Source organism: Delphinus delphis, chromosome 12 (assembly GCF_949987515.2).
Source record: "Delphinus delphis chromosome 12, mDelDel1.2, whole genome shotgun sequence".
Classification (NCBI taxonomy): Eukaryota; Metazoa; Chordata; class Mammalia; order Artiodactyla; family Delphinidae; genus Delphinus; species Delphinus delphis.
In genome coordinates this window covers 10413037-10436501 of record NC_082694.2, presented here as the reverse complement: position 1 = coordinate 10436501, position 23465 = coordinate 10413037, and the positions used below count along the sequence as shown (strand labels likewise).

The window sequence follows — 23465 nt, the reverse complement described above, 5'->3', positions numbered from 1 at the left end:
ATGGGAGTGGGACAGGGCAGATGCCTTTCCTTATTTGGGACAGGTCCCATCGCCCAGGCGGGCGTCGCCCAGGTGGGCTCAGGAATTTCGTAACCATCGTAACATGGTAGGGAAGGTGATTAAGAGTCTGGCAGGGGGGGTGTACCGCTGAAACTTTTTCAGGCAGGGTCGTCCTTTGTCCTTGAAGCACCACATTGTTTATCTGTAACTCTAATTTAAGCTGCCATCTGTATTTTCATTTGCTAAATCTGGCAACTCATGGAAAAGGGCCCAGCCCTTGGGAAAGGCAAATTTAGGGCAAATCAAAGTAAGGTTTCTTTCTCACTACAGTACTTGTAATAAGCACAAGAAGGGTCATGACCTGCCCCTCCCCCACCTAACCCTCAAGGAAGCAGCACAGGTTTAGAAATTAAGAGATTCTAGAGAGGCTGGGTAGCAGGAGGTCAAAATGTGTTTTTTTTTTTTTAACATCTTTATTGGGGTATAATTGCTTTACAATGGTGTGTTAGTTTCTGCTTTATAACAGAGTGAATCAGTTATACATATACATATGTTCCCATATCTCTTCCCTCTTGCGTCTCCCTCCCTCCCACCCTCCCTATCCCACCCCTCTAGGTGGTCACAAAGCACCGAGCTGATCTCCCTGTGCTATGCGGCTGCTTCCCACTAGCTATCTATTTTACATTTGGTAGTGTATATATGTCCACGCCACTCTCTCACTTTGTCACAGCTTACCCTTCCCCCTCCCCATATCGCCAAGTCCATTCTCTAGTAGGTCTGTGTCTTTATTCCCATCTTACCCCTAGGTTCTTCATGACTTTTTTTTCCCTTATATTCCATATATATGTGTTAGCATACGGTATTTGTCTTTCTCTTTCTGACTTACTTCACTCTGTATGACAGACTCTAGGTCCATCCACCTCACTACAAATAACTCAATTTCGTTTCTTTTTATGGCTGAGTAATATTCCATTGTATATATGTGCCACATCTTCTTTATCCATTCATTTTGACAAAGGCCACTGTGCGACTTCCAGACGATGACCGACTGTTGAATACGTTTTAGAGGTCAGGGAAAAACCTGAGCTTTTAAAAATATATATATTCCTTTTTTGGAAAATTTCAAACATACACAAAAGTAGAGAGAATGGTATCATGAATTCCCCCATCCCCATCACTCACCTTCACCAATTCGTTGTCAATCATGTCATCATGTTTTATCTACACCTGGCCCCCTCCCTCTCCCCTACAGATCTTTTTTTCTTTTTTTATCCCCCTACAGATTTTGAATCAAATCTCAGACATCATTTTATTTTTAAATATTTCATTACCTATTTCTAAAGCATACAGATTTTATTAAGCATAACCAAAGACGATGACTACATCTAAACACCTTTTTATAATTCCTGGAGAGCACTAATATCTAGTCAGTGCTCACATTTCCCTAATTGTCTTGTGAATTCCATTTACAGTTTGTTCAAATCAGGATCCAAACCAGGTGCACACACTGCAGTTGGTTAAAATGTTACGTTTAGGTGTATTTCATTCAGTCGGTCCTGCCCCCTAGTTTACCTTGCCATTTATTTGTTGAAGCAACTGGATAGTTTGTCCTGCAGTTTTCCCTCAGTCTGGATTTTGCTGGTTGTACCTCCAGGGGATCAGTTCTCACGTCTCTCTGCCCAGGTATTTCCTATCTATAGGCTAGATCAGACTTGGGTCAATTATTTGGCAAGATGATGTCACCAGGAGACACAGAACGACTGTTGGTCTCTTTTTATGTTGTTAAGAGCTATTGATGATCACTGCCTAGATCTATGGCTTCGTTAGAGGTGACTGAGTTTCATTTTGGTTTGTTTTCTTCTAGCTTTATTGAGGTACAATTGACATACAATGAATTATACTATTTTATTTTATCAGGATCTTAGTCCCCCGACCAGGGATTGAACCCGGGCCAAGGCAGTGAAAATGCTGAGTCCTAACCACTGGACTGCCCGGGAATTCCCTATACATATTTTAAATGTATAATTTCATGTTTTAAAATATGTATACAACCATGAAACCATGATCACAATCAAGGTAATGAACATATCGATCATATCTATCACCCTCCAAAGTTTCCTTGTGCCTCTTTGTAATTCTTCCCTCTTCCCCCAATCCTTCCTGCTCCCATCCCCAGACAACCACTGGTCTGCTTTCTGTAACTACACATTGCTTTGCATTTTCTAGAATTGTATCCAAATGGAATCATACAGCATGTACTTTATTGTTGTTTGGCTTCTTTCAATCAGCATAATTCTTTTGAGATTCATCCATGTTGTTGCATGGATCAATAGTTCATTCCTTCTTATTGCTGAATAGTATTCCATTTATGGACATACCACAGGTTGTTGATCCATTCATCTGCTGATGGACGTTTAGATTGTTTCCAGCTTGGCGCTATTAAAACAAAGCTGCTGTAACACTGATGTATAAGTCTTAGCATGGACCTATGCTCTGATGTCTCTTGACTAAATATGTAGAAGTGAAATGACTACCTCATATGGTAGGTGTGTGTTTAACTTTTAAAGAAAATTCCTAGCAGTTTTTTCCCAAAAATTCCAGATAGGTTCTACCATTTTATATTCCCACCAGCAGTACATATTAGAGTTCCAGTTGCTCCACATTCTTATGCAAACTTGATACTGTCCATCTTTTAAATTTTGGCTCTTCTAAGTACGTGTGGTGGTATCTTGTCGTGATTATAATTTACACTTCCCTGATGATGTTGAGCATCTTTTCAAGTATTTGCTATTTAACTTCTTTGATGAAGTGTCTGTTCAAATCTTTTGCTTGTTTTCATTGGGTTGTTTGTTTTCTTACTATGGAGTTTTGAGATTTTCTTATATATTCTGGATACAAGTCCTTTATCAGATAAATGATTTGGAAAAATGTTCTCCCAGTATATCACGTCTCCTTTCATGTTCTTTTCTTTCTTAAGGGTTCTTTTTTTTTTAAAAAAAAATAAGTTTATTTATTTATTTTTGGCTGTGTTGGGTCTTTGTTGCTGCACGTGGGCTTTGTGGCGAGCAGGGGCTACCTTTCTTTGTGGTGTGCGGGCTTCTCATTGTGGTGGCTTCTCTTGTTGCAGAGCACAGGCTCTAGGCACACAGGTTTCAGTAGTTGTGGCACGTAGACTTAGTAGTTGTGGCACACGGGCTCTAGAGCGCAGGCTCAGTAGTTGTGGTGCACAGGCTTAGTTGCTCCACGGCATGTGGGATCTTCCCAGACCAGGGCTCGAACCCGTGTCCCTGCATTGGCAGGAGGATTCTTAACCACTGTGCCACCAGGGAAGCCTTCTTTCCATTTTCTTAACAGTGTCTTTCAAAGAGCAGAAGTTTTACATTTCGATGAAGTCCAATTTATCAAAAATTTCGTTTATGGGTTGTGTTTTTGTTGTTGGATCTAAGAAATCTTTGCCTACCTAACCCAAGGGGCTGACTGAGCTTTAAAGCAGTCCTGCATGCAAAACTTGGGGCTTGCTCTATGGACCCTTCCAAGGGTGGCCTGAATGTTCTGCGGTACCTTGCCCCACACCATCTTCAATCCTGTACTACATCCCTCAGGCCTCAGGGAGTCAAAAACTGTCTCCCAGGGGAAAGGGGAAAACCCATAGTCTCTTTACCAAGTCCTCCCTTGACCATCCTCTTCCCCAGGACGGGAGACACCTTTCCCCACCCCCCAGGGGTAGGGAAGAATAACGCTGTGTTGGCCAGCAGTGCTGGTGGGGGTCAAGAATCCTTTCAATCCAGGTCACCTCACTTACTAGTTGTAAAACTTCGGGCTCAAACTCAGTATCCTCCTCTGTAGAGTGGAGGTGATAATGGCCTCCACTATGATAAGGGCCCAACTTCCAGGTCATTGTAAAGATTAAAGGAATTAGGGTGGAACAAGTACTCGTATTGTCATCAAGTTGGTTGGCTGGAGGCCCTAACTGATCCTTACTCTATTCTTGTCTTTTCAGACAGATATTGGGTTCATCTACAACTCTCCAGGTAGGTAGCAGTTGTTGGAAATATGTGTGTCTTCTGAGAAAAACCAGGTCAGGTGTTGAAATCATCTCAAAATCCCTGTATGTTCAACACATGGGGGGGAGAGTATTAGAAGGTGTGAATTATTTTCTGTACTTAACATTTTACTGTACTTCATGGTATTTTATCTTGTTTTATAATAGCGTCTTTCTCTACAAAAATCAAAGCATCTCTTTGGGTCAAATGCTAATTTTTTATCGCAGCCTTGGGTTGAATTTCTATTTTATGCCAGTGTTTGAATTTTGTTGCTGTTGTTGTTTATTTTATTTCTTTTAATTGAAGTATGGTTGATTCACAATGTGTGGCCAGTGTTTGAGTTTTGAGTAGACCTGACCATAACATACATACCAGGTTGAGGTTGGGACTTAGGGTTGGGGAAAATATTTGCCTCTCTCAGACCAGGACAGTAACAACTATAAGTTCCCTGGATGGGAAAGGAGGGTCCCTATTTCCTAAAGGCAATAGCGGGCAGCTTTTGCTTAAAGGTAGGAGTGACTCCCATTTCCCCCTGCCCCTGGCTGGGAACCAGAATATATGAGACACGTTTCCACACCCGTCTCCTACAGAAGCAAAGGCTGGTTTCAGGGAAGAAGAATAGAGACTGGAGGCTGGTCTCCCATGGGCCCTCTGCCTCTCCAGGTCACACACTCCTGAGGAAATGGCTTGGCCTCTGCCAGCCAAATGAACCCAGCAGTGGTGTGAGGGGCTACCTGAAAGTCACCATCTCTGCCCTCGGTGTGGGAGACCAGGCACCGGTGAGGCTGTCCCCCCAACACCCCAGGAACATTTCCTACCCTGGCTGCTTCCGTGGGGTCCCCCGTGGGCCCCCCAAGAGGCCACTGCTCTTCACATGCTTTCGTTTGTCCACTGTGTCCCTTCAGGGTTGTCCATCCCCACCCCAACCAAGCGGAAGGTTGGGGAAGCCAAGTCTGCTGGCTGTGACCTCCCTAAGACTCTGACCCTATTAGCTCTCTGGTCTCTCCAGGTAGATCAAAAGCTGACCTACAGGGCTGATGACACTGACATTCAGATCTTCAAGTCATCGGTGGTGCCCATCAATGTGGCCTACTTACAGTTCTTCATCTACTGCGCCGAGGATCTCCACCTCAGTCAGTCAGGGCGGGGGAGGGGCTGACCCTGAGGTTCCCTAGCCGGTGGCACTCTGGTTTCTCCTGGGGCTCCCCAGTTCCGTCTTGACACCACGATTTGGGATGGGGGAGAGAGGGAGACTGAAATCTGCCAAGAATGGTTTTATGAAGGTCCCTTTAAAATGGGCCATGTGCCCCTGCCCTGTCTTTGATGCCCAGATGCAGACTCAAGGTTCCCTATGCCAGGCCCCACCCCCGCTGCTGTTGTGTGCCAGGACACACAACAGCACATGGAGACAGGGTGGAAATGGGAGGTGTCTGCCCAGGCGGCACCAAACCAAATTATGGGGGAGGGTTTTAAGTTGTTCTATCACTTCTCCATTTCCTTCTCCTGAAAAAAAAAAAATGCTGCTATCTCAGAAATCTTTTAACTTCTTTGCTCTTAGAGAAACACCACTCAGTGAGTCCTATGTTGGAGGTGGAACTAATTGGGGAAAAGGTAAGTGTAAAAATGGTCTGAGACTTAGAGAAATTGGCACCTAAAAAAAAATGGTGTGGAGGAAAAGTGGCCAGGATCCCAGGTGTTGCATCCCAGTTCTTCCATTTATGGGTGATATGATCCCACTGGACCCGGGCCTCTGTGAAGGTGGAGGCCATGGCTTAGTCAGCCTGTATCCCAGAGCTGTGCCCAGTGCCCTGCATAGAGAAGATGCCCACCGAAAACCAAACACCCAAATGCACGGATGAGTGGACAAGTGGATGAAACAACATGCCCGCAAATGCACAACATTGAAACTGTCACTGTCCGCTTTGGACCTCAGTTTCTTCATCTAGAAGTTGAAGGTTCTGGGCAAGAGAGTTGCTGACATTCCATGAACCTCTATGAACATACGGTAGCATTTTCCAAAGGGTGTTGATGGATGTTATGTGCAAAAAAAAGATCGCATGTTCAAATCTGGGGAATGCTGGGTTAGATTTGTTTCAGAATTCATCAACCATCATTTCCACCATATTCTACCTATTAGAAGAAGTCATTAAATCCAGCCCATACGTGAGGGGAGGGAGGTTAGTGTCCGCCTTTTGAAGGGGAGAGTATCAAAGGGAGGTGTGGACATAGTTTGAAGCCACTACACTGAGTATTTATTTCCCAATGAGTGGTTTAGGAACCCTGGAAGTAGGTGAGATACTGTTGGGTGGTAGAGGCATACATTTTTTCAAAAATTTTAGTATTTCTGTGTTTTTCTTAGAGTGTATGAAAAAGTTTAAGCAGTTCAACTAACCCTTGGTTTCACTGACACGGTTGCTTAGAGTAAGGCTAGGTTTAAAAATGAAGTCAAGTGATGTTTTAGAAAGGGGGATACCATCAGCATTGTTATTGCTGACTTTTTATTGGGATCTTAGAGTTTATCTAACAAAATCTATGTGTTTGCACTGATATAATAAAGTTAGTAACCCTGTATCTATTTAAAAGTTAGTTGAAAGCTGATTTAAGGGAAAATATGAAGGAGTCTGGATCTAGGTAGCTACTCAAAGGACCAGAGTTGTAGCGCATGAGAAGTTGTCAAAGTGTCTTTGGACCAGGGATTCCCATGACCAGCCCTGTGCTGCAGACAGGTTCACCTGTGGGCTGGACCGGAAGGGCTGGGAGGTGAGGCCAGTGGAGGGAGGAGGGGACAGGCTGGCACTGACACTGCTTTGGGATGTTCCCAGCTCAAGACACACGTGCAGATGCAAACCGAGAGCCCCATATGGAACCAGATCCTGACCTTCCAGATTCAGGTATTGCTGTGCCGTCACGCCCGCCCTCTTCCTCCTGCACCACAAACAGAAGGGGGTTTGGGTGTTTGTGGGGGCGTGTGGATGGAAGGTAGGGGCCACGAAGCACGGCGGGAGGGGGCGGGGACACTGCCTGATAGGGAGCATGAGGAAGCCCAAGACATATTACAGAGAACCTCACTTGAAATGAATGGGGGGAATTTCCTGGCAGTCCAGTGGTTAGGACTCTACGCTCCCACTGCTGAGGGCCTGGATTCGATCCCTGGTCGGGGAACTAAGATCCCACAACCAAGTGCTGTGAGGCCAAAAAAAAAAAAAAAAAGGGAAACCAATAAATGACCCAGATGATTTCAGCTAATGATCAAGGAGGCTAGGTTTAAAAAAAAAAAGAAATGCGGCTTCCCTGGTGGCGCAGTGGTTGAGAGTCTGCCTGCCGATGCAGGGGACGCGGGTTCGTGCCCCGGTCCGAGAAGATCCTACGTGCCGCGGAGCGGCTGGGCCCGTGAGCCATGGCCACTGAGCCTGTGCGTCCGGAGCCTGTGCTCCACAACGGGAGAGGCCACAACAGTGAGAGGCCCGCGTACCGCCAAAAAAAAAAGAATGGACCCTACAACTGAACTTTCCAGAGAACTTAAATGTGCCCTTTCACCTACATAAAAAAAAAAAAAGCAATCATTTTCAAGACTCATTCTAAATTGTATTCTGCATTTTCTTATCTTCTAGGCAATGCGCCCTGAATATAATTATAGCTCTTTATTGATGGCTTAGAGGCACTACAGGAACACAGCTGCATGCTGGCTACATGTAGTGTGGGGCTGTTTGTTCCCACATTAAATGGCCCCAACATGCTCTTCTCTGTAGGGTTCTGTAGTCTGATTTCTAAAGCCTTTCAGTCCTTCTCAGTCACCTATCAGCGGTGTGGATGTCAGTTTTCTCCAAGCCCTGGGAGAGCCTTGATTGCTTTTTGACTCCACGCCAGGCTTCTAAGAGCTGTGTGTAAAATAAGGGTATGCAGTGTGAGAGAGAACTTGGGCACTCCCATAAGTGAGAGTGTACAGAACTTTGTGTGGCATCTGTCTGGCTACCCAGGGAGTGTTTTGCTTTCCTTATACCTACCTTACATTTGTGTGACGTGAAATTAGCTACCCTTCTGTGGACCCTCCTCCCTGCTTCTCGTAGAATCTTCTGCCTCCTCGTGAGTCATCTTTTTTTTTTTTTTTTTAATTTACTTTTGGCTGCGTTGGGTCTTCGTTGCTGCGCACGGGCTTTCTCTAGTTGCGGCGAGCAGAGGCTACTCTTTGTTGTGGTGCGCGGGTTTCTCATTGTGGTGGCTTCTCTTGTTGTGGAGCACGGGCTCTAGGCATGCGGGCTTCAGTAGTTGTGGCACGTGGGCTCAGTGGTTGTGGCACACGGGCTCTAGAGCGCAGGCTCAGTAGTTATGGCGCACAGGGTTAGCTGCTCCGTGGCATGTGGGATCTTCCCGGACCAGGGATCAAACACATGTCCCCTGCATTGGCAGGCGGATTCTGACCCACTGCGCCACGAGGGAAGTCCCTATGAGTCATCATTTTTAACCATTCCTCATAATCCCCACCTTCTTGGGTGACTTTATAGATTCTTAAAGTAGGGAGAGATTTTAGAGGGGGCCCAGTCCACCCCCCACCCTTGCTCCCTCCCACCTTTTCTAGCTGTGATGAAGCTCATGGCTGGAATCCTTAGTTGCTCTGTGGATGCTCAGGGCCTTGGATGTCCTCGCTCACGTTTAGCTTCCTTCAGGCTCAGAAGACAGTGGGGAGGTGCAGTCAGGGGGGCCAGGCCCCCCTTCATCCTTGAAAGAGAGCTTCCAATGTCTGAAGATGTCCAAACACACTCTGGACCGTCACCCATTGCCTGAAGACAGTCTCCGGCGCTGGGGCGATTTGGGTGCAGGCCTCATTGTCACTAGCCCTCTGGAAGTGCAGCAGGCAGATGTGAACTCACTCGGAAGTGGCGGGATGACTGCACAGCCAGTGGCATCTGAGAACAGCTGGTCAGGGCCCCAGCAAGGCAGGCTGCAGGGGGCGCGCTGCTGAAAATGGTCTGTGCCAGTTAGCAGTTCAAGGGCTCCCGGACAGGAGGGGAATCAAGACAAGGAACTGGGAAAGGGGAGGAGACTTCCCAAGGGTGGATGAACAGATGGTTCCACCATAAATTCAGATATGGAGGGTTTGGTACTTTGGAAGACCTGGATGCCCAACGACTCCCATCTCTCCACTTCCAGTGTCCTTCCTTAACCTGGGTGATCTCCTCGTAGCTTACTAACCAGATGCTCAGCTGGAAAGCCCTTTCTTTCCCCGCTCCCCCTGACCCTCGGCTTCCATGGCAAGGGGAAAAGGAGAGGGGAGTGGAGAACTGAGGACCCCAGGCCACACCCCAGGAACTGCTGTGAGCAGAGGAGAGGCTCCAGCTGAGAGGATTTGGGGCCCACTCAGGCCTCAGCCCCAACAGCTCTGTTTTATACGTGGATTTTTTGTTTTTATAACTGAGGGCAGAGCAGAGGCAAGACTCAGAAGCTTGGGTTCCAATCCTGATTCTACCCCTTACCGTGCGATCTCAAGCAAGTCCCTCTCTGGGCCTCAGTCCCGCTCGGTAAATAGGGACAGTCAGGCCTTGCCAGAGTGGGTAGGGGCTCTGCATGTTACACGAGAACTTCAGGAACTCAGCCTCTCTGTGCCACAGTGTTCCTGTCTGAAAATAGGAATGATCATAGCTCCTGGCTTCTGGGGTTGTGGGCGGGGTGGGTCTCTCAGGTGATCCACGTAGACCATTCAGGACATGCTGGGGACGACAGAAGCCTCCCCAGAGTGGCAGCTATTATGATTTACTCTTTGAGGAGATAGATGTCCCGCTGTTTAAAGGTTAGGTGCTAGGGAATTCCTTGGCGGTCCAGTGGTTAGGACTCTGTCCTCTCAGTGCTGAGGGCCCAGGTTCAATCCCTGGTCGGGGAACTAAGATCCCACAAGCTGCAGGGCATGGCCAAAAAAAAATTAAATTAAATTAAAATAAAATAAATAAATAAAGGTTAACTGTTAAATGTGAGGAAGACATTCGAGGCCTACAGCCTCCCCATGAGGCTTGGTAAACACGCCTCCAGACTGAAGGGCCATGTGAGGACTGCAATCATGCAGCCCAAAGTAGGGTGGACTCTGGTCCACTAGGACCCGATTTATTTTATAAAATTTATAAAATAAATTTTATACATTTATTTATTTATTTGTTTTTATTTTTGACTGTGTTGGGTCTTCGTTGAGGTGCGTGGACTTCTCATTTTCATGGCTTCCCTTGTTGCAGAGCACCGTCTGTAGGCACACAGGCTTCAGTAGTTGTGGCACGTGGGCTCAGTAGTTGTGGCTTGCGGGCTTAGTTGCTCTGCGGCATATGGGATCTTCCCAGACCAGGGCTCGAACCCATGTCCCCTGCATTGGCAGGCGGATTCTTAACCACTGTGCCACCAGGGAAGCCAGGTCCACTAGGGAACTTATATAATGAGGGGCCATTTTAAGAATAAGAATACAAAATGATCATGGGACACAGTGCAAGGCCTTTCCCAGGCCCTTGCAAAGGGCCGATGCAGTGGGGGGCCCACAGCCAAAGGTCCATAAGCTCCCATGGTCAGTCCCACTGGGCTCACTGGTAACCGAGCCAGGCCTTGACCCAGACTCAGGACTTTCCACCTGCTCCCAGTTTCAGCAAGGCCCAGGCCATCCGAGCAGGCACCTACTGCCCCTCTCGCTTGCCCCTTGCAGCTGCCCTGCCTCTCCAGCTACATCAAGTTCAGAGTCTTGGACTGGTGAGCAACTGGGTGGAGACTGGAAAACACGCCAGGGAGGAAGAAATCAGAGCTGGGCCAGGGGCTCAGCCTGCAGGGTGTGTTTCTCTCCAGCCCCGGGAACAAGTGCCATGATGAGATCGGGACGGTCAGCCTGTCCCTCAACCAGATCTCATCCACTGGAGCAGAAATAGAAGGCAAGCAAGCCCCCGGCCCCGCCTCCTGCACCTCTCCCCCGCCCCGGGCCTGGGGAACCTTCTCACCCTCTCCCCTTGCAGGCATGTACTCTGGCTTCCTCCCCTGCTTTGGGCCCAGCTTCCTGACTCTCCGTGGGGGTAAAAAGGCCCCTTTCAGGATCAAGGAGGAAGACGCTGTAAGCTTCTCATGTCAGCTCTAGGGAACAGAGGAGGTAAAACCAACCATGTGTAAGGCACCGGGGCCTGGGGACTGCCTGGGGAGGGCCAGGCCCTGGTTTCTGTCCACCACACTCCAGTAGAGGACTCGAAGGCTGTACGTAAATGGCCATATAAATACGGGGCATGTGCTGTGGCCCAAGAAAGGAACAGATGGAGTGCTCTGGGCAGTCACTGAGGAAGGGACGTTGAGATGAGACCTCAGGTAAGAGTTTCGGCAGGTGGAACGTCATAGGCAACAAAAGAAACAGCACAGGTAAATGTGGAAAAGCACTGGGTTATTCAAGACTGGTGGTAAATGCCAGAAAGCCAATTGGCAAAAGAAGGGAATGGGGCTGGGAAGGAATCTGAGTGAGGAAGGGCTGCAGAAACCAGGACCTCAATGCCGTTAGGAGACTCTCCCATGCTCACTCCATCTCTCATCTCTCCTGCTCTTTCCTGGGCCTCATTCATTCCTACTGCAGCCTTGCCTCCCTGCTGGGAAGGGGACCATAGAAGCCTCTACTAGGGAAGGCCAGGGAAGCATTCTAATTGGCCTTCCTAGGTCATGTGTGCTCCCCTTTGACCAATCACTGTTGCTGAGGAGGCAGGGCCTGTCCTGATTGGCCAGGCTGGGATAATTCAATAGGTACCACGGTCCCCTCCAAGCATGAAGGGTTTACCAGGAACAGGGCCCTTCAGGTGGGCCAGCAGGTAGAACTGCATGAAGGGGAAGAGTGGACCTAAGGGTGTAGAAGATGGCTCAGGGCCCAGAGGTTTCCAGGCATGGCCGTGACTGGAGTTTCTGGAATTCCTCCCTGGGACTGTGGTCAGCCCTAGGTAGGAAGTTACAGGACAACCCTGTCCTTCCTTCAGAGGTTTCAGGGGAGACTTTCCTGGTTGTTGTTTTTTTTTTCTCTCATCCCTTTTCTCGCCGTTTTCCTTCCTGTCACACTAGACTATTCCCAACATTGTTAAGGATGGTTTAGCTTATCGAGGTCGAGTCTTCCTGGAGTTAATCACCCACGTCAAGTCCCATCAAGATGCTACGATGAAGGATCTCTCCCAAGATGTGATCAGCGTAGAGGTAACCACAGGAAGAAGGAGCTCCTCTGCCTGCCCCTGGTCTGCTGTGGGTCCCATTTCTGACATTGCAAGAGGCCCTGGCCAGCAGTGGAACGAGCTTTTTGGATGTGTGAGGATGTTTGGTCGATCCACCTGAGTCTTTGCTAAGCCCCTATGGGGGCTTCCTGCCGTGCCAATCCCAGGAGATTAGGGGACCCAGTAAAGACAAGGCTTCAGTTTAAGAGACGTGTAACCCATTTAAGGAGAAATGATGTTCTAAGGAGCCTGGATTTCTTCCTGAAGGCTAAGGAGGGTCACTGAGGCAGGAAGGGGCAGGAGGAACAGAGTCAGGAATAGACTGGAAGGGAGTAAATTGGGCCACCCACTTAGGAGGAATGGGGACACAGTTACAGGGGAGGAGAACTGGAGAGGAGGGAGCAGGTGCCAGAGACCCTCTGGAAACAACGATCAGAGCCACTGACCGACAGGACACTAAGAAGTGAGGCTGACTCCCATTTTCTGCCTCAGGTGGCGAGGTGGGAAGGTGGGGGGCATATATCAACATGGGCTCCCCAAAGGAGGAACAGGTCTGGGGGAGATGATGAGTCCCACCTTTGACGTGTGCTTGTGAGACACCCACGAAGACCAGTCCCCAAGGCTGCTAGACAGCCAGATGTGTCATCAACACACATCCAAGGATCTATCCAAGGTTCTGGAGGAATTGCCCTGGGGAGTAGGTGGAGTGAAAGGAGAAGGGGGCTGAGGCTGGAGCCCATCAGGAAGCACAGCCTATGAGACTGGAGGAGGAGGAGGGTGACTCTGCAGAGAGACGGAGGGGGAGTCTGCAAAGCGGAGAACTGAGGCAGCCTCCGGAGGGGAGAGTTGCAGAAAGGAGCGAGCAGTGATCTGACTGTGGAGGAGAAAAGGGCTGAGGACCCAAAAGCGTGTGCTGGTTATTAGGAAGACACCAGTAGCCTTGGGTCAGGAGAGAAGCCAGGCTGCCGTGGGCGGGAGGGAGAAGTTACAGATGGTGCATAGAGGCAAGTGCATAGAAACTTGGCTGCAAAGTTGAAGGAGATAAGATCAGGTTACAGCTAGATACTGGCTCAGACGGGAGAAGGAGGGTTATTTTTTAAGAGGGGAAGACTTGAGCTAGTGAGCAGACTGGGAGAATGCATAAGTAGGACAGACGTAGACAGTGGAAATGAGAGAGGGGCTCACATGATGGATAGAGGACCTGAGCAGACGGACTCACGGTGGGAGGACGGGGTTTGACAAAAGCCAAGAGCAGATGTGTGTGTGTATGCATCCTCCACCACGCACCCCTGCCCACACTCAGTCTCATACGATGGGGGGCATTTAGGCAAAACGGAGAGGGGTGGGGGTGGCCCAACTCAGAGTCTAGCCTGACCAGGGAGCAGACCCTCCTGCCTGATTTCAGGAAGAGGAGGAACCAGGGCCGGCTGGGTGGAGGGGGCCAGGTGACGGAAGTCCTGGGAGGAACTTCCCTTGATCAGCCAGGTGAGTGGGAGTCAAGGCAGGATTTTGAGAGGGGGCAGGGGTTCAGTGATGGTCTAGGTCACCCTGAATAGAAGCAAAGGTAGCTTTTGAAAGAAACTGGGCACCTCATGCTTGCCTCCCTGCCTGTCTCTATAGCCTTGTTCATCCCTTGGCTTACGCACTGGGGATGTGGTGGGTTATTGTTTTAGAAGCACCAGAACCGCCAGAAGTATGGACTGTGCGTCATCTTCCTTTCCTGTACCATGATGCCCAACTTTAAGGACCCGATACAATTCGAGGTCAGCATTGGTCACTATGGAAACAAGACGGACCTGAGTTACAAGCCTCTCGTCTCCACCACACAGTACAGCCAAGTGATATATGATGGTAAGAGTCAGATCCAACAAAAGAGTTGAGAGCAGCCAGTGCATGCCGGGCTCCGTGTTGGCCCTTTTAATGGTATTAGCTCACAGTACATTCATAGGCATTGTTAACCCACATTTAGACGTGAGGAAAGTGAGCTTCAGGGAGGTGAAGTTACCTGCCAACATTGCACGGCTAGCTAGTAGGTGGTGAACCCACGACAAGAACTGTAACTAGGTTTTGACTTCAAGTCCTTCTCTACACTACATTCCACACCACAGCTTCCCAACCTCATCTTCTTTCCTGCTACTCTGAACCACCCCCATCCAGCCATGTGGCTACCATCTGCCCACCTTCCATCCATCCTTGAATCCACTTATCCACACATTCATCCATTCAACTACCACCATCCACTAACCCAGTCATCCAACGAACCACCCATCCATCCTTTCATCCAATGTATACTCATTGGACACTTCTATGGGGCACTATAAGTTTCTCGAAGTGCAGTCCCTAGGCCAGCCCCATCAACGTCACCTGGCAACTGATAGAAATGCATATTCTTGGCTTCACCCCACACCTACAGAAGCAGAAAACAGAACAGCAATCTGCGTTTCAACAAGCCCTCCAGGTGACTGGCATGCGTGCTGAAGTTTGAGAACCACTGCTCTAGAGGAACACTATCTCACTTTCATCTTTGTCAGCTTCACCCTCTCATCACCCATGGAGGGCTTTCCATGCATCCCCCTTGTCTGCCTGTTTTTTTTTTTTTTTGCGGTACGCGGGCCTCTCACTGTTGTGGCCTCTCCCGTTGGCGGAGCACAGGCTCCAGATGCGCAGGCTCAGCGGCCATGGCTCACGGGCCCAGCCGCTCCGCGGCATGTGGGATCTTCCCAGGCCGGGGCACGAACCCGTGTCCCCTGCATCGGCAGGCAGACTCTCAACCACTGCGCCACCAGGGAAGCCCTTAATGGTGTCTTTTGAAGTGCAAACATTTTCAACTGGCTGAAGTTCAATTTTTTTTTTTCTTTTATCGTGTCATACCTAAGAACTCTTTGCCCAACGCAGGATCATGAAGATTTTCTCCAATTCTTTCTTCTAAAATGTTTTAGTTTTAATTCTTACATTTAGCTCTATGATTCATTTTGAATTAATTGTCATATGGGTATCCAATTTTTCAAGCACCATTTGTAAAAAGGACTATCCTTTTCCCACGTGAGTTTTTTTAAATTATATTTTTAAATATTCTGTTCCATTGTTCAGGTTTTCTACTTTGGGGTCTCCATTTATGACCTTAATAATTCTCCTTGGTTTTCTTCTATATCTGTCATTTTCTCCCTGATCCTTTTTGGATCTTTATTTCCGTCTTATTTTGGTCGCTTTTCTTATTTCTGTGCCTCTCACTGGATTGTCTGCAGAGTCTAATGTCCCTTGGGCTTCCTTTCATGTGGTCTTCCTTCCTGTGATGTTTTTGGTTGTTTTCTATTCGTTTTCTGAGTTTTGCTGGCTCACATGTCCTTGTCCGAGTCCTGGGTTCGTTCTGGGGGTGGATTTTTGCCGGCACTTTCTGCACTCGGCTCCCATCAAGCCGTGACTCTCGCTGCCTGTCTTGCTGTTCCTTCCCCGCAGGTGACTTCTGCCACCCTTCAATACTTGCAGCTCCTAGGGCACTCACAGTTGCTTTTGGCAGCCCTTATGTGTATTTTGAGCCTGCAGATTATATCTGTCTCCTTGTTTTGCTGAAAATGGAGTTATTTTCCTTCTCCTTGTTGCTTTTGTATGCTCTCCAAGAGTAGAAGAAGAAAATTGCTGTCTCGTATCGGCACGCTCACATCTGAGAGCCCCAGTCATGGATCCCTGCTTATTTATCATTCCAGGGATTCACTCAGTGCCAGGGTCTGAAACTGGCGTCTTTTCAACGATTCTGGATAATTATAAAATACTTTCTCTTTGAAGATTACCTCTTCCCCTTTTCTTTCCTAGCTCTGTCTCGAATTCACTCTATCCTCCGTGGAACTTCTCATTCTGTTCTGCACATTTTAAAATCTTTTGGGACTTCTCTGGTGGCGCAGTGGTTAAGAATCCGCCTGCTAACTCAGGACACACAGGTTCGAGCCCTGGTCCAGGAAGATCCCATCATGCCACGGAGCAACTTAGCCCGTGCGCCACAACTACTGAGCCCTAGTGCCACAACTACTGAAGCCCATGCACCTAGAGCCCATGCTCCACAACAAGAGAAGCCACCACACTGAGAAGCCCACGCACCACAACGAAGAGTAGCCCCTGCTCACCGCAGCTAGAGAAAGCCTGTGTGCAGCAACGAAGACACAACGCAGGAAAGAAAGAAAGCAAGCAAGCTATTAAATCTGGCCCATTTAATATGGACCATTAAAAAAAATCTTTCTTCCACGTTTTTCATCTCTCTGGACTGCATTCTGCATAATTTCTTCTAGATTTTTCACGAGAGGTCTTAGGTAATCAACCATTCTATTAAAACCTTCTGGCAGATCCCTCTCCCTCTCCCTCACTTCATCCTTCTCCACAGCATTTTCCACCATTTGACACACTGTATTTTATGTATGTTGCCTTTTTTGCTCCCACTATTTCCTTAAATTCTTGAGTAAACTTTTTTTTTTTTTTTTTTTTTTTTTTTTTTTTTTTGCGGTACGCGGGCCTCTCACTGCTGTGGCCTCTCCCGTTGCGGAGCACAGGCTCCAGATGCGCAGGCTCAGCGGCCATGGCTCACGGGCCCAGCCGCTCCGCGGCACGTGGGATCTTCCCGGACCGGGGCACGAACCCGTGTCCCCTGCATCGGCAGGCGGACTCTCAACCACTGCGCCACCAGGGAAGCCCTTAATGGTGTCTTTTGAAGTGCAAACATTTTCAACTGGCTGAAGTTCAATTTTTTTTTTTCTTTTATCGTGTCATACCTAAGAACTCTTTGCCCAACGTTGGGTGTAGTTGTGGCTCGTTTATTCTCATGGCTGTATAGTATTCCATTGTGCAAATACCGTAATTTATTTATGCCTTCTACTGCTGAAGGAGATTTTGGACCGTTATGAGTAGTGCTACTGTGAACATTTTTCTCTTGATAATGCTGTTCTATGCCTTTCTGTTGGTTGTATACGTAGGAGCAGAATTGCTGGGGTAGAGGGCATGTATATTGCTTCTTAGCTGCTCGTTTTCTTGGAACTTTATCTGTGGGAATCCTTTGGGACTTGACCCAAATTTCATGCTCCAGTGAGGATTTGTCTTTGCCTCCTCTAGTTACCTGGGGCACTGCCAACCAGAGACTGCGTCAAGTTTTCTCTGGACCGTGCAGGTGGCATGAGTGAAGAATGCAACCTGCATGAGGCCCCACTTGTGGTTACAAATTTTCAGGAAAATTCCTGCCCCTCTACCCGGAGCCACGCTGGAGATGGGCGAGTTTCCTTACTGTCTTCTTCCGTGTGGTGGATTCTTTCTCACTGAATGAGGGTTTAGGGTTTGCAGTGCCAGCTCTGCATAGCAGACTAGTTTGCTCGGGCTGCCATCAGAATGTACTGCAAATTGGGCGGCTTATAACAACACGAATGAGTTCTCTCACAGTTCTGGAGGCTAGAAGTCTGAAATCAAGGTGTTGGTGGGTTGATTCCTTCTGATGGACCCGGGGGAGAATCTCTTCCACGCCTCTCTCCCAGCTCCTGCGTGTTGCCTGCCATCTTCGGTGCTCCTTGGCTTGTAGATATATCATTGCATCTCTGCCTCCATCTCCACATGGCGTTCTGCCTCTGTCTCTGTGTCTCTACAGGCCTGTCATCTCTCTGTCCCTCTCCTCTGCTTATAAGGACACCAGTCCTTATGGGTTAAGGGTCCAACCTACTCCAGTACGATCTCGTTTTACCTAATTACAGCTGCAATGACCCTATTTCCAAATAAGGTCACATGCAAAGGTAGCAGGGATTGGGACTTCAACATAGTTTTACAGGGGATGCAATTCCACCCATGTCACATGGGGTGTCCTGTTAGATTGCCCACCCCGGGCAGTGTTCGGCTCTCTCTCCTGGGCCCTGGCAGTTGTCAAAAAGAACCGGTTCTCCAAGATTTGCCAGAAACTCAGAGGACAAAAGTCCGCTTTGCTTCCGCTTGCCTCACAGACTTTCTGCTTTTACTTTATTTTTGGTTTCTGTGGATTTCTTGCTTTTGTGTCAACCCAGCAATACATCTCATAAAAAGAATCCCTTGGGAATTCCCTGGTGGTCCAGTGGTTAGGACTCCACGCTTTCACTTTCATGGGACCAGGTTCGATCCCTGGTCGGGGAACAAAAATCCCGCAAGCCACACAGTGCGGCCAAAAAAAAAAAAAGAGAGAGATTCCTTTATGCTTCACCTAGCTTTTCCCCCCTCTTTTCTTTTTTTAAATAAATTTATTTATTATTTTATTTTTTGGCTGCGATGGGTCTTCGTTGAGGTGCGCGGGCTTCTCATTGCGGTGGCTTCTCTTGTTTCGGAGCACGGGCTCTAGAGCACAGGCTCAGTAGCCATGGTGCACGGGCTTAGCTTCTCCGCAGCATGTGGGATCTTCCCGGGCCAGGGCTCGAACCCATGTCCCCTGCATTGGCAAGCGGATTCTTAACCACTGCACCACCAGGGAAGTCCCCCGCTCTTTTCAATAAGGATCATGGCCAGGAGACCCAGCCTGCCAAGCCCATCACTGGCTGTGTCCATGCTTACTCCTCTACCCCCCTCCTCTGCACGGCAGGCCCTTCATGTCAGATGTCTGCCCACGCCAACCAAACCCTGGGGCTCCCGAACACAGGACCCACTCCTCATGTGCCTACCCACCACCCAGAAGGAAGACCCTACCTCAGGGCAGGCCCCTGGCCTTGGCATCTTGCCTGAGTTAGGGGCACGGGCTCTGGAACTGAATGCCTGCTTTATACCACCTGGTTGTGCCACCACAGGGAAACTGCTTCCCATCACTAGCCTGGGTTTTCCCACCTATAAACTGGGGACTCCGTAAGGCTGTGTGACACTGAGCACAGTGAACGCTCCGGCCAGCCGGCTGTGCTCATCAAAGCGCGTCCATCCTGGACTGGCCTGCAGCCCACCTTCCAGTAGGAGGAGTCTAGTAAGGATGCTTAGCAGATCCTAGAGGAATGAAGTAGCCCACGAAAGGTCCTCTGAGGGGACACAGTGAGGGAACACTGTCCCTCAGACCTCCAGCCCCCACCCCCTGCTCGTGTCTCTGTGTCTCAGGGAACATCTACCATTATGTGCCCTGGTACAACACCAAGCCCGTCGTGGCCGTGACCTCCTACTGGGAGGACGTCAGCTTCCGCATGAACTGCCTCAACCTCCTCCAGTTCACTCGGGACCGCCTGGTGAGTGGTGTGGGGATGGGGGATGGGGTGGCGGTACAGGGAAGGCCCCGGGTCATTGATGGGAGACTTGGGAAAATGAATCGCAGTCTTAGGAACCCGGTCACTCAGCTCTCTCATGCACTCCACACCAATTGAGACAGACGTGCCAGACACAGGCACTGAAGACACAACGATGGGTAGACACAGTCTTCGCCAGCAGGGAAGTCGGATATGCAAATAGGCGGTACGCAGTGCAGTAGGGCTGCGGTGGAGATGCAGGAGAACCATGGGGGCAGAGAGATTGGGGTGGGGGAGATGAAGAGAGGAGAGTCAGAGGAGGTGTTCAAAAAGGAGATGACATTGGAGCAGAGTCTTGCTGGGGGTAGAGAAGGGAACGACAGGCAGAGCCATGGTGATAGGAAGTTCGGGGGTGGTGGGGGCCTGGAGGTGAGGTGGAAATAAGGCCAGGGAAGCTGGGAAGGGTCCGATCACAAAAGGTCTTCATGACTGTTTAGGAAGGAAGCCGCAGAGCAGTTTTAGGCAGGAGAGCCACCTGGTGCCCCCGCCTCAGATATGACTTTCTCGCACCGATAGAAGGGGAGCCCAGTGTCAGGGCCCTGTAACCTCTTCACCGTCCCACGCTGTCCTGGTTCCTTCCCGCCACCCATTGGGAGGGTGGGTGGGAATCCTAGCCTTGCAAGGGCATGTGACAGCTTCGGACTGACATCCCCAGGTTACCCCTCAAATATCCCCAAATCCTGGCTGAAACCATCTTGGGCCAATCAGCCCTGCAGCCTGTCCTGAGGGAGCCCCATGCTCACTTGCCACTTCTCTCCTGCTGGGCAGAAAGCCAATCTGGACACCCTGAAATCCATGAGGAATCCAAGGGACCCGGCTCTGCTCCTCCAGTGGGAGAAACTGCTGAGGGAGCTGATGGAGGACTGCAAGTAGGGGCGGTGGGCACCTCACCCGGGGCAGGGGCTGAGCCAGACCAGGCTCACACAGGGTCTGGGGTGCAGACAGGACCCTACAGAACAGCCCTCACCGCCACCCTTCCGCACCCCTGCCTCCACAGGAAATATGAGATCTGCGCAGATCTCTCCCCAAACCACAGAGCTGCCTCTCTCCCATTCAGGGACCCCCAAAATGGCCCTGACCTCCCCACCCATCACTGTTCCCCCCACACCCATGCCTGGGGCTCCTCCCAAACCAGCCTCCCCGTTGTCCAGACAAGCCCTGCACAGTCCCGGCCCGTACCTTTTCCCCTGCCGCTCCTTCTATCCACAAGGCCCTCTTTGGGGTCCTGCCTGTTCTGGAAGAGCCATTGTAAGGCTCCTCCTGGCCCGGCAGCCCACATGGATCCTCCCCACTCCCGCCCGGGTTTGGTTGGCCCCTGTCTCACAGCTCACACCTCTGTCCACGAGGAGGTCCTGAGCACGAGCCTGGCACACTGCAGGGGCTGGGAGGATGGGAAGGGGAAGGATGAGGACCCAGGGGCCAGGACCGCAGTGAGTGGGCTTCCTAAGGAGGGTGGGCAGGGCTCCCCGGGTCAGGCCAGCAGGCGCGGGGCAGGATCTTGGGTCTAGGAAGGGCACTGAGGCCGGGCGGGATGGTGAGCAAGGGACATGGAGAGAGACTCAGCCCCCACCCTCCCGGTCCTGGCCACAGGCGCCCACTGCCCTGCATGACTGATCAGCCCAAAGCAACCGACCTGGACAAGAAGAGGTGGCAGCTCCGCAGGCTCCTTCTGCAGGAGCTGGCCCGGAAGGCCAAGGAAGCCCAGCCCAGGGACATGGTGGCCACCGTGGAGGGCTGGCTGTACCGCCTCAACGCCGTGCTCCCCGAGGTGGGTGCTGGACACTCCGGCCGGGAGCGGGCCGTGGAGCCGGCCACGTGGGCCTGACGCTGTCCCGCCCGGCAGCCCCAGACAAACCTCCCGGACGTGATGATCTGGCTGATGTCCCGGGAGCAGCGAGTGGCCTATGCACAGGTGCCCGCCCACACCATCCTGTTCTCCCCGACCGGGGCCCGGCACTCCGGCAGGTTCTGTGGGAAGACACAGACCCTCTTCCTGCAGGTGGGGAGGCCAGGGGTCCTCAGGGGAGGAGAGGGCCTAGGACGTCCCAAGGGAGAAGCCCTGAACCCCCCCCACCCCGGGCAGCCCCCATGAGCCTCCCAAGGGCATGCCCGCTTCCTCTCTGTCAGGCCCTTTACCAGGTGAAATGGGGTTTAAACAGTTCTCCAGAGGAAGGCGGGGGCCTGGGACCATCAGCATGTGGCCGACACCAAGTCCACGCCACCCATGACTATTCCTCCAATTTGTCCCCTCCATCATCTGATGCTTCACTTGGTCCTGTCCCTGTCCTGTCTCCCCTGGACCACGACTGGCTGCTAGCTACATATTTAATACCTATAAGGTTTGGTTGCCAGCCCCTCATATCAGACACAATCCATAAATAAGGCTGACTGACCACAAGTCCCCTGCCCTGAAGACAGCCCTGGGAGGCAGGTGGGGGACACTGCCTCCGTCTCGGAGACGTCCCTGGCTCCCCACTGCCCTTTCCGCCATGGTGGAAGGGCCCACCTGAGTCCTTCTCATCCTGCAAGAATCACTGAGACTTGAATCCTGGCTCTACCACTCACTGGCTTGTGTGAGCCGGAGCCAACTCCTGAGCGTGTCTGGCCTCAGCCTGCTCCTCTGTGAAATGGGCCTGGCGATAACGATGCCCGCCTTGTGGTGGTGTGTGAGGATCAGAGCACTTAGCTCGTTGCCTGGCGCATAGCAAGCATCGTTGTCAATGGCCCCATCAGCACGAGTCCTCCCTGGAGCATTCCCAGGTTCCCCAGCGGCACCCGTACCGGCCTCTGTTATGGCCATCACCCAACTCAGTGTGAGGCCCCTGCTCCCAGGGCTCAGGGTGAAGGGGCAGGTGTGTGTGCCCCTCCCTCACCCGCACCCCTGCCCCTGGGGGCCTGCACCCCCGTGGTTGCTGACCTACCTCCGGCTCAGTACCCAGAGGGTGAAGGAAAGAAGGACACGCTTCCGGCCCAGCTCCGGGTCTGCATGTGGCTCGGCAACGTGACCGACAGCAAGGACCTGCAGCTGCTCCGCCAGGGCGAAGTGGTCGTGTCCGCGGAGACGGTGAGCGGGGCCCCGGGTGGGGCCGGCGGGAGGGTGACCGGCAACAGCCCAGCTCCGAAGGTGGAGATGAACATCACTGGCAGAAGCTGAGAACCGTGAAAGGGGCTCGAGAGAGGTGGCAGAAACTAAAGAGGTCCCCTGTTGACAAGCCGTAGGCTGCGGTGACAGGAGCGCAGCTCAATGGTCCCCTGGGGCTGGTCACTCTCACCCAGACGGAGGTTTATGGGGAGTTTCTCCCAATTCGTTCAGGGTATGTGAGGTGAGCCAGGCTCCGACTGCTTGCAGGGGGTCTCGTCCATCATCAGCGTGACAGCCCGGGACCCCTGCCGACCCCAGCTGGGTCCTGCAGGCCAGCCTGGTGGTCCCGGGGAGGGGGAGGCCTGGGACAGTCAGAGGGGCCGGAAATGAGGCATGTTCCCTTAGAACCGTAAACCCAGGGGGTGTGTGAGCAGCCGGCCAGAGGCCGCTCTGTAATCAAAGGAGGGGAGGACATGGCTCAGGAGAAGGTCCTGAGAACAGAAGAGAAATGAGTTTTGAGTTTCGGGCTTTTTAACTTACTTTGTCAAAACATTTTCATGGTTCCTAAGTTGCATGTTGTGGATAGATTGTAGAACTTGAGGTGCTGAGACAGAGAGGGATTTAGGATGAGTGCGTGCCCAGAAGGGGAATGTGGAAGAAAGGTCCAGAGGCAGCAAAGACAGGGCAGTGGTGGAGCAGGACCAGGTTCCCCAGGGTCAGCAGTGACACGGGGTGGACAGGTCACATCCCAGGCACCACCAGGCTCTAACACAGGCATCCACCCCACTCCACTCCTCGAGAGCTGAGCCGCCTGGGGTAGAGGTGACCTTTGAGCCTCAGTCTCCTCAACTGTGAAATGGGAGTGTGCGGCTGAAAGGGGTTAGTTCATGAAATGCCCTTGGCA

At 50.9% G+C, this 23465-nt stretch overlaps 1 protein-coding gene across 1 annotated transcript in view; it reads left to right on the top strand.

Annotated features, from left to right (window-relative positions):
• FER1L5 (fer-1 like family member 5) overlaps nt 1-23465 on the top strand; it is a 47885-nt gene that overhangs the window by 10327 nt on the left and 14093 nt on the right. The window contains exons 10-24 of the mRNA XM_060027689.1: nt 4001-4031; nt 4707-4822; nt 5053-5176; nt 5602-5654; nt 6866-6934; nt 10717-10760; nt 10854-10936; nt 11018-11112; nt 12090-12218; nt 13906-14083; nt 19298-19422; nt 20248-20348; nt 21070-21247; nt 21323-21478; nt 22412-22543. Coding sequence (XP_059883672.1) covers nt 4001-4031; nt 4707-4822; nt 5053-5176; nt 5602-5654; nt 6866-6934; nt 10717-10760; nt 10854-10936; nt 11018-11112; nt 12090-12218; nt 13906-14083; nt 19298-19422; nt 20248-20348; nt 21070-21247; nt 21323-21478; nt 22412-22543 — 1614 coding nt within the window. The remainder of the gene's footprint in view (nt 1-4000; nt 4032-4706; nt 4823-5052; nt 5177-5601; nt 5655-6865; nt 6935-10716; nt 10761-10853; nt 10937-11017; nt 11113-12089; nt 12219-13905; nt 14084-19297; nt 19423-20247; nt 20349-21069; nt 21248-21322; nt 21479-22411; nt 22544-23465) is intronic.